This window comes from Zophobas morio, unplaced genomic scaffold (genome assembly GCF_036711695.1).
Source record: "Zophobas morio isolate AGI-343-1 ecotype UQ-CSIRO unplaced genomic scaffold, CSIRO_AGI_Zmor_V1 ptg000016l, whole genome shotgun sequence".
Classification (NCBI taxonomy): Eukaryota; Metazoa; Arthropoda; class Insecta; order Coleoptera; family Tenebrionidae; genus Zophobas; species Zophobas morio.
This window is the reverse complement of record NW_026972121.1, coordinates 7547343-7564398: the sequence shown is the minus strand read 5'-3', so window position 1 is coordinate 7564398 and position 17056 is coordinate 7547343. Positions and strand designations below refer to the sequence as shown.

Here is a 17056-nt window from a genome sequence, read left to right as displayed (position 1 = left end):
GTTTAAATATCAATTGAAACGGCGATTCTTCGGTAGTTGAGTGTGGGGTGCTTCTGTACTTTAGTAGAAATTGTTGTTTTGGTACTACTACTGTAGGGGATACCCAAGGCGTTGGTCCTTCTGCTGGTCCAATGATGTCTGTGTTTGATAACCGAATCAGTTCTTTTTCTAATGATTTTCTCATGTGAAATAATATTCGTCGATGTTTTTGATTGACCGGTTTCACATTTTCATTTATGTGGAGATTTACTACCCTATTACAAAGATTTCCCAGATTATTTACTTTGGATACTGTTTTGATATTATCACAGTAGTGCATCTACTCTTTTGTGGAACTTCAAAAGTAGTGACTCACCATTTCCTTCAATGACATAAATCTCTGCTTGAAGCTGCACATTGTTAAATTCAAACATACCTATGAATTTTCCTTTTACTGGTAGTTGATGTTTTGTGTTATACGGATCTATTGGGGTTGTCTACTTGATTAAAGGTGGTTGTTTCAGGTGCTTGTATGGCTTGGTGCTTATGATGTTCACAGCTGAACCAGTATCTAATATAAATTGAACTATAATACCGTTTATCTTTGGCGTTACAATAGGTATATTTTTGTTATCTGTTTTGAGGTTAAACGAATTGTTAAAACTATCTGAGGCTTTTCAAGCTGTTTACTAACCTGTCTGTTGTGATGTTTACTTTTGTTAGCTGTATACTATGCTTGTTTTGACATGCATACTTTGGCAAAATGTCCCTTTTTCCCACATTTGTGACATATCGCTTCTCTGGCTGGACATTTACTACGACCTTCAGTGTGCCACTTTTCCTTCAGTTTTTACAGATATTCTGAGATGACTGTTGATTGTTTGGTTCCTTTTGTTTGACTTTGTAAGCTGTTTCTGTTTTGGACGTTTCCATTTTGTTTAGATGAGCTTCAGTTGCTTCAATAGTTTTGCTATATGCTAAAATTTCTTCGAGTGTTCTCGGTTCGGCTAGAGAATATCTTCGGACGTCTGAGGAATACGTTGTTGCTATGATTTGAGACTTTTATGGCCGGTTGCACCGCATGTACTAACCCAAACTTAACTTTAAGTCTGGCCTAAATTTGTAGATTTCAGTTGCACCGTTAATGGATTGAGACTTAAAGCGGATTTTCCAGAGTTAATTTTAAGCCTGCAAATTTCTAGGCTTAAAACGTTAAGTGTAGATTTGCGCATGTTCCTTTTATTTGTCTCCCCGCCCAAATGTTAGGTACGCCATGTGTCAAACAGAAGCCGTTTTTGTAAACAATGACTGGTAAACAGAGTGTGTATCATAAGTATATTGTGTTTCTCCCAAAGAACGTGATTTTATTTAATACAACAAATGAATCCAAGAGATTATGACATTTTTGAAGATGATTTGGACATTTTGGAAATTTTGGATCAAGGTTTTCCAAGAAGAATATATAACAGAGCAAATGCCTTCGAGTCTTTGGATAATTGGGGATTTTATAGGCGGTATGGATTAACAAAAGAAATAGTTCTGGACATACTGCACTTAATTGAGAATCAGTTAGAATTTCCATCAGACATGTAAATAAAGAACACTTGTGTAGTTATCGCTGTAACACCTAACAAATGTTATCTTTCAGGAATAATAGTGTAAGTCCAATTAACCAGCTGTTAACATGCTTGCGGTTTTTTGCATCAGCAGGATATTTACAAACAATTGCTGATGTACAAGGGATGCATGTATCTACTGTGTCACGCATAGTAAAAAAGGTTTCTGTAGCCCTTGCTAGATTAAGCAATCGTTTTATAAAAATGCCTGATACTCCTGCAAACATAGCAGCAACACAGCAAAAGTTTTTTGATATTGCTGAATTTCCAAGAGTGTTGGGGGCGGTTGATGGAACACATGTTAAAATTCAATCGCCAGGAGGGAACGATGGAGAAGTGTTCAGAAATAGAAAAACATATTTTTCTATTAATGTTCAGTGCGTGTCTGATGGTGAATTAAATATAGAAGATATTGTGGTAAGATGGCCAGGGTCAGCACATGACTCGACCATTTTTAACAACAGCCGTATCAGGGCACGTTTTGAAAATAATGAATTTCCAGACAATTTATTACTTGGATATCCCGTGAGGTCTTATTTTTTTACACCTTTAACCATTTAACCATGCCATATTCATACTAGAAATGTGGTGGAACGGTTGTTTGGTGTGTGGAAACGTCGCTTCCCAGTGTTAGCATATGGCTTACACCTGAAATTGGAGACAACGTTACCAGCTATTGTGGCTTGTGCAGTTCTCCATAACATTGCTAATCAAGCAAATGCACCACCACCTCCTGCACCTGAAAACATTGATCCAGGACAACTGCAAATTTTAATAGAAGAGGGTCAAATTCCCCATGTACCTATTGTTTCAGTAAATGGCAATATTTTAGTTAATAATGCAAGGACAGATTTTATTAATCGATATTTTGCTAATTTGTAAGTTAAAATTTTGATTTTATAGAATTTTGTAAATAAACAACAAATTCAGTGTCATTGTTTTATTCATTATATATATATTTTTGCTTTAATGCAATGTCCAACTTCAAATTTTCAAGATACAGTTGTTGTTGCTGTTCTTGAAAATTTTCTATTTTGGACATTTGCCTTTGTTCAAAGTCACGCCAAGCCAACTGGCTGGCATGTTCCAAATCGGTTATAGCTAGGCGCTTGTCTAGCAACTGTTCATATTTCTCTCCCAGCTTTGAAGTTGTGAGACCAGTAATATGTGGTCTTCGTCTTGATATATTGGGGGTGTTTGCTGCTGCATCAACCACAGTGCGACGTCTCTTTGGGGGGTGCTAATAAATATGATATCAGTGTATACTGTATATGAATAAACATCATATATTACTCACTATTGCAGCAGAACTTTCTTCAAGTTGGTCTGTTTTTTTGAATAAGTCATCAGGCTCAATAACCTTGAAATAATCGCATAACAATTAAAATATTTATGAGAAATATCATTGCACCACCTACCACTAACAGTTCTTCCTCCCATTCCTTACTTGTACTTGGGCCTGGTACATTTGTTTCATCATAATGATGATAATCCTGGGTCATAGTTCTCCATATCATCTTTGCACAGATCCTACAAATATGTTGTGTCTTAAACAAAGTGTATGTAAATAAAAATAGTAACTTACATTTTCGATGTTGAAATCTGTTTCGTCTTGAACAGTGATGTTGTCACCATCAAATGATTGCATATTTATACCGTTTTTTCGTTTAGCAGTTGTCCCATTAAATCGATGGTGTTGAAAACAGAGGGTGGTTTTTTCCACCACCAGTTTTAAAAAATTCTTTTCTATCTTCTGCAGATGCTTTGCGAACCTTTTTCTTCTCATTCGAATAAAATTTTTTTAGGGATTCGCTCGTCCTCCTCACACCATTTGGACATTTTGCATTAACTGCTTTAGCTATATTTTCCCAAGCATTTATTTTCGCTTGGCATGATGTACCATCTGTTTTCTTGTTTTCAATGACGTCCTTATATTTTAGGACTAAAGAAAACAGAACGTCACGTTCTTGCAATGCAAAGTTTGCACCACGTACACGTTTGTTGCTTAATATTTGTTCTGATGTCGACATTCTTATAAAAATACACAAATATGAATTATATTGTAATGAAAGGATAAATTTAACTTACCTGAACGAATCGTTACCTCGCAGACAATGAAATTTAAGACGAACTACAAAACCCATGCAGGCAAAAGCTACCACAACAGTGAGGTAAACTCAACAAGGTAGGTGGGTATAAACCAAAATGCAAATTGCAAAATATAACCCTCCTAACCTCCAAATATTCAATTTGACGTTGCAAACTATTTGAACGGCTTCAATTCCCTAAACAGGGTTGCAAAATTACTAAATGTTGCAGAATTTTGCTGTTTGCAACTTAGAAGCGAACTTAACTAAGTCGACGTACATCGTTGACAGTGCAAGCCAAATTAAATTAAGTTTAACTTAAAATTTAAGTCCGGCTTTGTTAGATCGAACTTAAGGTACAAACGGTGCAACCGGCCATTAATCTGTCTGTTCACGTCTGAGATGTTTTATACTCTAAAAACTGCAGGATGATCCAGAAATCTGCAGATGTTTGTTACTCCTCTGCAAACACGTGTTTAGTTGTAGGTTATGTTCTGCAAGTTTTTGCCTGTTGCTGTTAATCTCTCGACTCTACTTTCGTTGATGTTGTAGTGTTTTGGTGTCTCTGAGTCTGTTTGTTGATGCTTTTGTTGTTGTTAAATCAAACGTTGTTTTTTAACCTGTCAAAATAAACTTCTAATAGGGGGAAGTTGGTGAATTGTGCGCACCTAAGCCAATTTGCTTGTAATTTGTAAATTATTAAAGATTAAGTTATGAAATTGAGTATGAGCATAGCCATAATATATGTTCTTTACAACATACTTAATATACAATAAATTCTTATTAAACAGTCCATAGTTATTATTTAAAATATAAAAGATTGCGTTGCACATGATTATCAGACCTAGATTGGTGATGGTGCGCAAGCGTCTGTTAATGGTGCGCGTACATTTGATTACCATTCTTATAACCTAACAAAGAAATTATTTGTTTCTTAACTATGCATAATGTTTATTAACACTTAAAATGAAATTATAAAGTATTACAACATTATGAAAAATTTATATAAACTGGTCGAAATAAGTTAAGGATATTAAAAAGTCAACTAATCCAAAAAAAAAATCTGGCGATTTTATAACATAAATTAATGAAGAGCAGTATGTTGAGTATGTTTATAAGGTTTTATTCGAAAAATATATCTGCAACACCACAAGAATTAAAAAGAAAGCAAAATCCTAACACCACCGGGCAAACAGATAGGCTTAATCAGGACCTTAATAATGTGTTACACCACCGCGATTTTGGGCACACTCCTGTACACGTCTGGGCATACTGAGTATCAAGCGATCCAACATCTCTTGATCTAAATTGTCCCATAATATGGGAAGAAGAGGACGCATATCTCTTAAGTGACCAGGAGGTGGTTGGTGCTCAATGAATGCTCGGCCAAGCATATCCCAAGCATGTTTGATAGGGTTAAGATCTGGTGAACGTGCTGGAAACGGTAAACGTTCAATACCGAGAGTCTGCAGGCGCTGCGTCACACGGCGGGCTCGATGTGAAGTTGCGTTATTATCCAGAAGTCGAAAATGGGGCTCCAAATTATAGCGATAATTGTCAACAATATCGTCTATAATGTCAGCCTCATAAATTTGGGACGTCATATTGCGTTCGCAAACGTACAGCTCCGTACGACCTCCAAGAAAAATGCCTCCCCATACCATAATTGTTCCCCCTTTAAAGCGATGTACTTCTTGGACATACCGGTCATCAACTCGTCTGCCTGGGGCTCTCCATACTCGAACAGTACGTCGGTCGCTATAAAGACCAATTCTGCTCTCATCTGTAAACATTACAGTTGACCATTCATTTTGCCAATTTAGCCTTTCTTCACACCATGCCAATCTGGCACGTTTATGTTCATGAGTTAAAGGAACCGTTCTTAAAGGTCTCCTACATCGTAACTCTGTCTCTTTGATTCGATTCAGAACAGTTCTTGGCGTTACAGAAGTACCAGTGGCGTGTAAAAGCTCCTGCCTGAGTAAAGTACAGTGAGATCTGGGATTTCTCCGGGCTTCTCGAATCAATAAACGATCTTCACGTATTGTTGTAGCCCTGGGTCTACCTTGCCTTTGTCGTTCAATTACAGATCCAGTTTCTTGGTACCGATTACTTAATCGTGAGACCACACTTTGACTCACATTTAACATTTGAACCACATCTACCTGGCGGGCACCAGCTTCTAACATTCCTATGGCTCTATTGGCAGCATCTGGTGATAAGGTAAATGTCTTCTTTGCATTTTAGAAAGCTTAATTTTGACAATTACTCGCTATACTGTCACCAAAATGCAAGGAAATAAACATTTGAATGTACTGCCTCTTGTGATAATTTTGTAATTTCTTCGATAACTTTTTACGCATTCGTCCAAAAACTTTATTACTCACGGAGGTGTTACACAAAGCCATAAGACACATATCCACGCCACCTTTGATACTTTTTTTTTGACAAAAGTCACAAACATACGCCTCCGCAGTGTCCCATCCACTGCAAAGAGCATGTGTCCAGTTTGTACAGATTTGGCACTACAACCAATGTTCTGTTTTTTTACTTCCATTTCCACAGTATAGGCAAATTTTAAACATGTTTCCTCGACTCCTTTTCTTCATTTTGAGGAAAAACAGTACACCTTCCTAAACGAGGGCTTTTATATCAAGCCCTTCATTTAAAACTTTTAATGCTTTGCGTATAGATGCTTCTGGTATTCCACATTTTCGACCCACTACTCTAATACTGTTTCCATTTCGTATAGCATTTTTCATTAAATCAGCACACCATCCTGCCTTGTTAGTTTTACGAATATACTTGAACATCTAGAAATGTTAAACAGTAAAATTAAATTCTGAAAAAGGGTGTCGGCAAAATGTGCGCACTATTTGCCGATAAATTTCTTTTAATATTATAAATTTATAACAATTAACCAATAATTAACTCAATACTATCAATAATTAAATGGGTAGTATAAAAGACTAGCTTTCGATTGAGATAAAAATTACTAAAATAAGTCGTAAAATACAGCTTATTTTCAACTCTTCCGCTATTACTTCAAAAACCCGAGAATCGCTAATGGCACCATATTGAATGTGGATATTTCAGAAAATGATTAAAACTGTTTTAGCCGTTACAAGTGATTCTAATAGATATCACTATGTACTTATTTTAAAATTTAAATTATTTGATTTGCAATTAGAGGGGTGCGCACCGTGATCTGTCCGGTTTTCCATATGAGAGGTGGTACATTTTCTTCTATAATGAGCACGAGTGACCCAACTAGCGCGTCCGTGGTGTTTCTGCCATTTCGATCTTGATTGCAGTTGCGTTAGGTACTCGCGACTCCAGCGTCGCCAAAAATGTGTGCGAATTTTTTCCACCAATTGCCATCGGGACAGTTCATTTATCGGCACATCCGTCACCTCGTATTCTGGACGGCAGTTAGTGGCTCTCCGATGTGGAACTGACCGGGTGTTAGGATGCTTAGGTCGTTGGGATTGGAAGATAAGGGGATCAAAGGCCTTGGATATAAACATGCTTCAATTTGTATTCAAAGTGTGGACATTTCGCTTAAAGTCAGATGGGCGTTGCCCACTGTTTTTCGCAAATGATTTTTTAGCGCCTTTACATTCGTTTGCTATAATCCTCCCATGTGCGGCTATTTGGGAGGTAAAAAATGCCATTTAATACATATTTGGGCGGCCTGAGTAGATATAATACTGTTACGAAATACACCCTTACGCCGCCCCCAGTACGACGCCTATGGCCGTCGAGAGCCTTCTGGACGTACGCACGGCGCTGATGGGTGAATCATCGCTGTTGACGGCCGAGAGGCGGGCGCATAAAGACAGGTCTGGAGCGTCTCGAAGCGGCGTCCAGGGGAGTCTCGAAGCGGAGTCGCGATGGATGTTCGTGAAGGATCTCGATCAGAGACTATGAGTTTAAATAGAGGCGACCGTAGGTAATGAGATTCATTCATCCAGTGAAGACAGTCGAGAGCGCCGGAATAATTTCTGTACATATTCGTCGCAATAGATAGTGTTGTAATTCGACCTGAAGAAATAAATTTTTTTTTGAGTTTTACCAACACCCGATTTATTATTCGTCCGTCAATCGTAACACTGGTGTCAGGAATGGGATTAATTGTGAAATAAATCGGGATTCGAATTTGGTTGGTGCTACTAGGGGAGACCGGAACAAAGTGAACTTTCGAGAAAATTCTCTCCCGCGGTAAGAGTGGAATAACGGAATTAGACTTTCATCACCTGACATTGGCTTCGAGAATTGACATCTGTCAAGGCTCTAGAAGTTTCTAGAAGAAAATTTTATGCCGACTACCACAAGAGCGCAAACAGCCAACATGGAGGAACAACTGACAAAAATGATGAAAATGTTGAGCGAAAATCAAAGAATAATGGAAGAAAGTAGAAAAGAAGATCGAAGAATAATGGAAGAAAATAGAAAAGAAGATCGCAGAATAATGGAAGAAAATCAAAGAATAATGGAAGAAAATTTAAAAGCTATGCAAACTACACTTTTGAACAGCCGAAGCGAAATCCTCCAAGTCGTGCGAAATGAAGTGGACGAGGTGAGAAATGAAATGGAAAACAAGATCAAGGAGCTCGAAGAAAGGTTGCAAACACCACGACCTACAATTGCGACCCCTGCAGAATTCAGTCCGGTGAGAGTTCAACCCCCTATTTTCGATGGGCAGACGTCGTGGACTACTTATAAGAAGCAATTTGAAGCTGCGGCCTTGTCGAATAGCTGGAATGACCAACAGAAAGCGACCGTTTTGGTAGTAGCACTACGAGGTGCGGCCCTGGAGATTCTACAGACATTATCAGAAGAGAACCAGAAGGACTATACCGCTTTGACGACCGCCCTCGAACTCAGATTTGGGGATGAACACCTCCGGCAAGTTTTCGTAGCGCAGCTTAAATCTAGGATTCAGAAGAGTAGTGAATCTCTTCAGGAGTTTGCGGCTGATGTTAAACGTTTGGTACACCTCGCCTATCCTGAAGCTCCGCAAGACTTCCAAGACAGACTGGCAGCAGAAACCTTCGTAAACGGCGTAAGAGATAGTGAGGTAAGAAGAGTCCTGCAAATCTCCGGGTTCAAGAAACCATCCGAGGCGCTGATTCGAGCGTTAGAAGTGGACGCCGCATACAACAGCTCACCTCGTTCCAACGTTAAGATACGAGGCATTGGGGTTGAGGGCGAAGTAAACCCTATTCAAGAGAGTCTCGACAAAATGAGCGAGAACTTTGAGAAACTCGCCCGCGAAATAATTGCCGAAATCAAGACGGGCAGTTCTAGACAACATGGAGGGCGCCTAGAATGTTACAGGTGTGGGCGTCAAGGGCATGTTAGGAGGGATTGCCGTGTTAGATCGCCAGGGCCGATGAGGAGATCGCAGCCGCGACCTCGTCTATATCAGGAGCAGGAAAACTAAAGGCAGTCGGTATCTCGGGGCGCGTACTGGCTGCTAAAAGAGAAGCCCCAACAACTGTAATGGTTAGAAGTATCGCGGGGAGCGTCGACAGTCCGACAATCAGCGGAAAAATCAATGGACGGGAATCGAAGATCATCATCGACACAGGAGCCGAAGTGTCCCTTGCACGCAGATCCAGGTTACAAAATTGCCAAATTAAATCAGTACGTACCGCCACGAATGTGAAGACGGTCACGGGAGAAACAACACCGGTTCTGGGTACAGCGGTGGTGAATGTAGAGCTCGGTCGACTCCGAATAAAGCATGAAGTTCTGGTGGCGGAAATCGCTGACGATTTCATTCTGGGTATGGACCTAATCAGCCGGTATGGTTTAATGATCGACCCAGAACAGAAAATTCTGCGTTTCGGAGCCGAAGAATTTGTGTTGGGACGTCCGAATGTGGAAGCTGCAACAGTCAGACTAGTGGTCTGTCAGACAACGAAGGTAGATGGTAATGCAGAAGTCATCGTCCCCGCCAGAGTAGAGACGAACCCCGGATACAGTTTGGGGATGGTGCAGCCGGCACATGACTCGACCCACAAGCTCCTGATCGCGAGCACCCTAGTCAAAACCGATCGTGACATACCCTTACGTGTGGCAAACGTGTTTCCCAATGCAGTCAATATTAGAAAAGGGGAGATTATCGGAATGTGTGAGCCAGTCGCCCGAGTATTGAACTGCGAGGAAGAAGACGTTGAGAATGAGTCTAAGGAAGGGGATACCAAAGGCTTGGAGGTCAACTGGGACCAGCTGTCTGCTCGTGAGAGAAAACTGGCCAAAGGACTCATTCGTAGGCACCGTAATGTCTTCGCCTCAGAGGAGGAACCATTCGGGAAGACCAACATCGTAGAACACCGAATAAACACTGGTGACACGCAACCGATCCGTCAGGCTCCTCGAAGACTACCCCTAGCCAAACAAGAAGAAGCTACAAGACTCGTGGACAACATGTTGAGAGATGGGGTAATTGAAGAATCCAACAGCGCGTGGTCATCTCCAGTAGTCTTGGTTACCAAGAAGGACGGGACTACCCGATTTTGCGTCGATTACAGGAAACTGAACGACGTCACGAAGAAAGACAGTTACCCCCTTCCTCGAATAGACGATACCTTGACGACCTTATCCGGCTCGGCGTGGTTTTCGACCTTGGACTTGAAGAGTGGCTACTGGCAAGTAGGCTTGCACCCGGACGACAAAGAAAAGACTGCGTTCTCCACCGGAAGTGGCCTCTATCACTTCACCGTTATGCCCTTCGGGTTATGTAATGCGCCAGCAACATTCGAGCGGCTGATGGAGATGGTGCTAAAAGGACTGACATGGAAGACCTGTCTGGTATACCTCGACGACGTCATGATTATGGGCAAAACGTTTGACGACCATCTGAAGAATCTCGAGGAGGTGCTAGAACGAATGGAAAAGGCTCGTTTGAAACTAAATCCCAAGAAATGCTCGCTCTTCCAGAAAAGAGTCGAATTCCTGGGCCATATCGTGTCGGAGAAAGGAATAGAAACCAACCCGACGAAAGTTCTTGCTATCCGGGATTGGCCCATACCAAGAGACAAGCATGAACTACGAAGCTTCTTGGGACTCTGCACATATTACCGACGATTTGTAGAAGGGTATGCCGACATCGCAGCACCGTTACACCAACTGACGGAGCAGAAGGCGACTTTCAAGTGGAGCAGTACATGTGAGATGGCCTTTAAGAGACTGAAGACGGCTTTGTGCACCAGCCCCATTTTGGCTTACCCCAGGGACAAAGGAAGGTTCGTCCTCGATACCGATGCGAGTAACTCGGGAGTTGGGGCCGTATTGTCGCAGATACAAGATGGGGAGGAAAGGGTTATCGAATATTTTAGTAAATTACATTCCAAACCAGAGAGAAATTACTGTGCCACAAGGAAGGAACTGCTAGCCATTGTCAAAGCCGTCAACCACTTCCACAAGTATCTATACGGACAGGAGTTTCTGATCAGGACCGACCACGCTGCCCTCTCGTGGCTACTACGGATAAAGAATCCCGAGGGCCAAGTAGCGCGTTGGCTGGAAAGACTACAGCAGTACCACTTTAGGATCAAACACCGAGCGGGTCGACTTCACAACAACGCTGACGCTTTGTCAAGACGTCCGTGTGGAGAGTGCAAGCACTGCGACAGGATCGACGCGGAAGAAGGGAACCTGCCCGTTCGTCGAACGATTTTTGAGCAAGATGAAGAATGGACAACGGCGCGGTTAAAGCGTGAGCAAGAAGCAGACGACATAATCGGACCAATACTAAAGTGGAAGGAGGAAGGAGTCGAACGACCCGGCTGGGCAGAATTGTCCGACCAATCCCCCAGTTTGAAGGCGTTATGGGCCCAATGGGATTCCCTGGTCATGGAAAATGGGCTCTTGAAGCGAAAGTGGGAGAGTCCTGATGGGCGTACCTCTAAGACGATGCTGGTACTCCCCAAGGTAAAGGTTTCCAAGGTCTTAGAGGAAGTTCATGCCGGAACATCTGGAGCCCACTTCGGAGTGAACAAAACTTTGTCGAAAATCCGGGAGAGGTTTTATTGGGTAGGTTATCGTGACGATGTCGAAAGTTGGTGTCGCAAGTGTACGACGTGTGCGACCAGCCAAGGTCCTCATACCAGGGCGAGGGGAAAGATGAAGAAATATAATGTTGGGGCACCTTTCGAAAGAATCGCCATCGATGTGGCCGGTCCGTTCCCTGTAACAAACGACGGCAACAAGTTTATCCTGGTGGCTAGCGACTACTTCAGCAAGTGGCCAGATGCCTATGCCATTCCAAATCAGGAAGCCGTCACGGTCGCGAAAGTACTGGTTGACAATTGGATCAGTAGGTTTGGCGTCCCCTTGGAACTTCACTCAGACCAGGGACGCAATTTCGAATCCAACGTCTTCCAAAGAGTGATGCAGCTACTGGGAATACGTAAGACAAGGACAACGCCACTACACCCACAGTCCGACGGCATGGTGGAAAGGTTCAATCGGACTATGGAGCAACACCTTTCGAAAGTGGTAGAAGAGCACCAAAGGGATTGGGACCAGCACCTTCCACTATTCCTGCTGGCCTACCGCGCAGCTATCCACGACACCACGGGCCAAACACCTGCTCACGTTGTATTTGGGAAGGAACTGCGGCTGCCCTGTGACCTAGTCTTTGGATTGCCATCCGAAGAACCAATGGAAGTACGTGACTACGTGGACGAACTGAAAGAGAAGTTGGTCAACGTGCATGAACTAGTGAGGGGCCGGATCAAGATTGCCAGTGACCGAATGAAGACCCGTTATGATGTGAAGGCCAACTGTGGCGGATTCCAGGAAGATGACTTAGTGTGGCTGTATAATCCCCGACGGAAGAAGGGACGTTGCCCAAAACTGGCTCCTGACTGGGAAGGTCCATACACAATCGTCACTAGAATAAATGACGTAGTTTATCGGATCCAACGTGGACCAAAGACGAAGATGAAGATCGTTCATCTCGATCGACTAAAACGGTACGAAGGAAACAACGAAGACGCTTCCGATCGGGACGATCGGATTTGAAGAGGGGGGCAGTGTTACGAAATACACCCTTACGCCGCCCCCAGTACGACGCCTATGGCCGTCGAGAGCCTTCTGGACGTACGCACGGCGCTGATGGGTGAATCATCGCTGTTGACGGCCGAGAGGCGGGCGCATAAAGACAGGTCTGGAGCGTCTCGAAGCGGCGTCCAGGGGAGTCTCGAAGCGGAGTCGCGATGGATGTTCGTGAAGGATCTCGATCAGAGACTATGAGTTTAAATAGAGGCGACCGTAGGTAATGAGATTCATTCATCCAGTGAAGACAGTCGAGAGCGCCGGAATAATTTCTGTACATATTCGTCGCAATAGATAGTGTTGTAATTCGACCTGAAGAAATAAATTTTTTTTTGAGTTTTACCAACACCCGATTTATTATTCGTCCGTCAATCGTAACAATACTTTTGTTTGTGTTGTTAAAGAAATGAAACAATTCTTTCAGTACGTTTCGTGTCCCTACGAAGTTAGTCGCGTTGTCAGTATAGATACCGCGAGGGTGTCGTTAGTTGTTAAAATACCACTTAAGACAAGCTTTGTGTTGGTGAACTCACTCTTTAGCTGCAACCAGTAGAAATTAAAGCGACTTAGCATTACTGGATTCCTAACAGACTTTCCTATCGAGTTTATAATTTTTAATTAGCCTTTCTTAGCGATTTAATACTAGAAAGTAATATTATTTTTATTTGTGGCACAATTTTTGTCTAATTTGTAAAAACTACATTTAGGTATTTTATTTTAAATGACTTTTTAGGTATTTTTTAACTTACAAGTTTTACATATAAAAATATTGCTGCTTAATAGATAAGCTTGTTTGGTAAAGATGCATTTCTAATGATAAATTCTAATGTATTTTGCGCATTTTAAACCACTTAATTGCATCTTTATGGGGTTTGCACAACTAAAACAGAGCGAATTCAATTTGGCATTTTCATGTTCTTCAAGACAGGTACTTATCTGGATCGAGAAATTAAATAGTCATGTGGTTGTTTAAATTTCCACATTATTACCTTAGAATCGTCAACTGCGTTATTAACCCTTAATTACTCGCGCTTTGTCTTGTTTATTAATTGGTCGCACAGTGTATTTTATACACCATCACGTTTTTGGACTTTTTAAGCTTTTCTTTTATTTCAGTTTTATAATTTTTATGATTTTAACCAACTTGTACAATAAGAAAAATTCAACAATTCAAAATTCAAATTCAAAAATACTCTAGGGTTTTATTTAAATTTAGAACATACAACATAAAATAACTTTAAATTCACAAAAATGAGAAACAAAAAACAAAAATTCAATTCTAAAACAATGAGAATAAGACTTTATTCTTGCTCTTCTGTTCTACTTTTACGACAGCTTACGCATTCTTGTGTTTTTACTACGTGTTCTTTACATGCTAGTCTACCACACAAGTCGCATGTGATGGTTGTAACGCGATTTTTCTTACTTTCGCAAAAGACACATTTACCTCGATTTCTTGTAACATTCCTCTCAATGTTCGTTGAAGTTTTTTTATATTTAGAAAGAAAGCCTTTTATATCTATAGGAAGCGTCTCAATGTTTGCTCGAGTTTCCAGATGAGGCTTCATCAAAGACAATGCAACGTTTTTCAGAAAAATACGTCGTGGCTGTTTATTGGAGTCTATGTGAAAGTATTTATAAATTATGTTAGAGTTTATTCCCGCAATATTAATCATTTGGAAAAAAAGAACCAGAGGCCAGCGTCTTGTTCGTTTTTGTACCGAATAATTACCACACATTTCGTCAACGGTGTCAATTCCGCCTTTAGTAGAATTGTAAAACAAAACGATATCAGGCTTATTTGAAGATCTGTCGACAATATCGTCGGCGTGCATAGTCGAGAGTAGTATCACAGCTTTATTTTTTTTTTGGCAATAGGATACTAGCGTCATATCCTTCCGAAACGCAAATATTGAAGATGGAATTGGTCGTGATTTATTAGGTAATAGTTCGGCAGGTATCTCTTTTTTATTTTTTCTCAATGTGCCAACTAATGTGGTTTTTTTGTTTAGTAAATCCTCTGCAAGTGGGTAACTCGTGTACCAATTGTCAGTCGTCAAGTTTCTATTTTTTCCAACGTAGTCGTTTGTCAACCTACTGACAACTGCTTGTGGAGAATTTTCACAGACATAAGGTCCGTCTGGCTGCTTGCCACAGTAAAGCTCTAAATTAGACAAGTAAAATGTTTTGGAATCGCATAAAGCAAAAATTTTTAGTCCATACTTTGCCGGCTTGTTTGGCATATACTGAATAAAACTGCATCTTCCTCGGAAAGGAATCAGCATCTCGTCAATTGTCATAAACTCTCCAACGCAATAAGAGCCCTTGCAGTTTGCAACAAATGCATCAAATATATGTCGTATTGCTGCCATTTTGTCGGTTATGCGTCTGTTTTCTCTAGTGCCCACATCGTCAAATCGGACTACAGAAAGAAGAAACAAGAAACGGTTTGCGCTCATACAAGCTCGAAATATTTCTATTCCCGTTCCGTCGGCGCTAAACAATTCGTGAAAATTGGTATGACCTTGTTTTTTTACACCGGAGAGAATCAGCAGTCCCAAGAATGCCAAAAATTCTTCCTTATTTGTCTCACGTGCATCTCTCTCTCGCGCATAATTTTCCTGTTTTCTTCTGATAAAAATATTTGTACATCTTACAATCTCTTCAACCATCGCAGCATTTATAAATTTCTCAAAAGCAGATATTTCGTTTGATATCTCACTTTTTGGGACGAGGGGATGACAACGTTCTTTACAAATGTTTTTTGCAGGTGTCTTTGACTTTTTCTTCAGAGGCAATTTGCTCCATTCCAAGTTATGCTTTGTTTTGTAAACTGGACCATCGCCATCGTTTGCATTTTGAAGAGCTGTTGTTGCCGTAACTGAATAATCTGAATGTTCATCTTCATTTACCAAATTATCGACATTGTTATCGCCACTAGCCTCTTGTTCTGAATTGCTTTCATGTTCACTAAGTTCGAATTGTTCTTCGGAATCTGCTGAATCGTCTCCACCCACTATTTGTTCTTCAGATAGATCTTCATCATGAAAAGCAGCTAATTCTTCATCAGTCAAACAATTGGGATTCCTCACTTGGATTGGAAACCTGTTTTCAAGTGAAAAAATATTTTTGTAATCAGTTTTTGATCAAATTTTATTCGATGTATGTTTTATACTTTACACAATTAATACTTACATATTAAGTCGCACGGTGTAATTTGTACACAGGACAAAATCAAACTAATTTAATTAGCAATAACACACTGTACGGTCGCTGTTCTTAACCTCAAATGCTTATAAGAAAGATAAATGAGGAATACCTAGAAGCGCTTGCGCATTGAAATAGTTTTTAGCAAATGGCCGACAAAAACGTCAACTGCGTGTATTTTATACACGCATGCGAGTAATTAAGGGTTAATGTATACATCGGATTTATCAACAGCATTGCCAGTTTTTTCATGAGAAACAAGTCGTTTTCTTTTTCTCTCTTCTTTTTGTTCTTTACCTCGTATTTTCTTTTCTTGAATTTCTTTTTCGAAAAGTTGCCGGCCTTTTCTTTAGGGCCTAACAGGCCCATCATTGATTTGAAATATGTTTATTTTTGTTCCTTCTTGTTTGGGGAATAATACACATTTTGAATTTCCTCTGATTGATCTACTGAATGATCATTTTGTGAGCTGTTATTATTAATTATTTCAGTTAAGTCTTCTACCACATCATTTTCAGTAATTCGGAGCTCATCTACTTTACAGTTTATATCTACATATTTCCAGTGATTCATTTAAATTATTTGTTTTTGATTCTGACAGAGTCCTGGATGTTGTGATGTATCGTTAATACTCACTGGAACCAAAGATTTAGTCGACATTTTTGCAGGTCATCAGCAAAACAATGAGCATATGCTGCTTCAGTGTTATAATTTTTTTCATCATTATTGTCTGCTACCTTTTCATTATTATTATTATAAATTGAAAGATCTCGTACATTATTCGACAAAAACTATAAATTTTATAGAGATAAAGAAGATTTTCATCTTCTGATTTGTTTTTAACATTTCGAATTTCATCAATTTTATTTGGACCTATTATTTCACAAAATGCATCATATGACAACTTTGTGCTACATGTAATGCTAGATTGTTGATTTTCTTTTTGTCCAGTGTTTTTTCCAAAACATTTGGAATAATCTATTGCCTCTTTGTTCCAGAGGAAAATTCTGCATGCCTGAAATCAATTAGTAATGTTTTGAGGCTTTGTGTCCTCTACAATGGTGTCTAATGTGGGAGCGAGGTTCTCTTTGATAATTG

The 17056-nt window shown here is 40.4% G+C and overlaps 3 protein-coding genes across 3 annotated transcripts in view; 2 read left to right on the top strand and 1 right to left on the bottom strand.

Moving 5' to 3' along the window:
* LOC135129704 (mothers against decapentaplegic homolog 3-like) overlaps window positions 1-17056 on the top strand; it is a 164353-nt gene that overhangs the window by 70900 nt on the left and 76397 nt on the right. The window lies entirely within an intron of this gene.
* Window positions 1360-2477, top strand: LOC135129426 (putative nuclease HARBI1). Its single transcript, XM_064056577.1, has 3 exons — window positions 1360-1568; window positions 1628-2125; window positions 2177-2477. Exons 1-3 carry the CDS (start codon window positions 1360-1362, stop codon window positions 2475-2477), a joined length of 1008 nt encoding a protein of 335 aa, XP_063912647.1.
* On the bottom strand, window positions 9061-16327 carry LOC135129425 (piggyBac transposable element-derived protein 4-like). Its single transcript, XM_064056576.1, has 3 exons — window positions 16176-16327; window positions 14484-15856; window positions 9061-9182 (listed from the first exon to the last, which is right to left on the bottom strand). The coding sequence occupies exons 1-3, from the start codon at window positions 16325-16327 to the stop codon at window positions 9061-9063; spliced, it is 1647 nt and encodes a 548-aa protein (XP_063912646.1).

What these genes read in the sequence shown, in the direction of transcription:
- LOC135129426 (XM_064056577.1), top strand. Translation starts at nt 1,360, where the DNA reads ATGAATCCAAGAGATTATGACATTTTTGAAGATGATTTGGACATTTTG. An exon ending in TTAGAATTTCCATCAGACAT is followed by an intron (nt 1,569 to 1,627) that starts GTAAATAAAGAA and finishes GTTATCTTTCAG; the next exon opens with GAATAATAGTGTAAGTCCAA. An exon ending in TTACTTGGATATCCCGTGAG is followed by an intron (nt 2,126 to 2,176) that starts GTCTTATTTTTT and finishes TATTCATACTAG; the next exon opens with AAATGTGGTGGAACGGTTGT.
- LOC135129425 (XM_064056576.1), bottom strand. Translation starts at nt 16,327, where the DNA reads ATGGGCCTGTTAGGCCCTAAAGAAAAGGCCGGCAACTTTTCGAAAAAG. An exon ending in ATGCTGTTGATAAATCCGAT is followed by an intron (nt 15,857 to 16,175) that starts GTATACATTAAC and finishes ACTTGAAAACAG; the next exon opens with GTTTCCAATCCAAGTGAGGA. An exon ending in CACCGTTGACGAAATGTGTG is followed by an intron (nt 9,183 to 14,483) that starts GTAATTATTCGG and finishes TAACCATTACAG; the next exon opens with TTGTTGGGGCTTCTCTTTTA.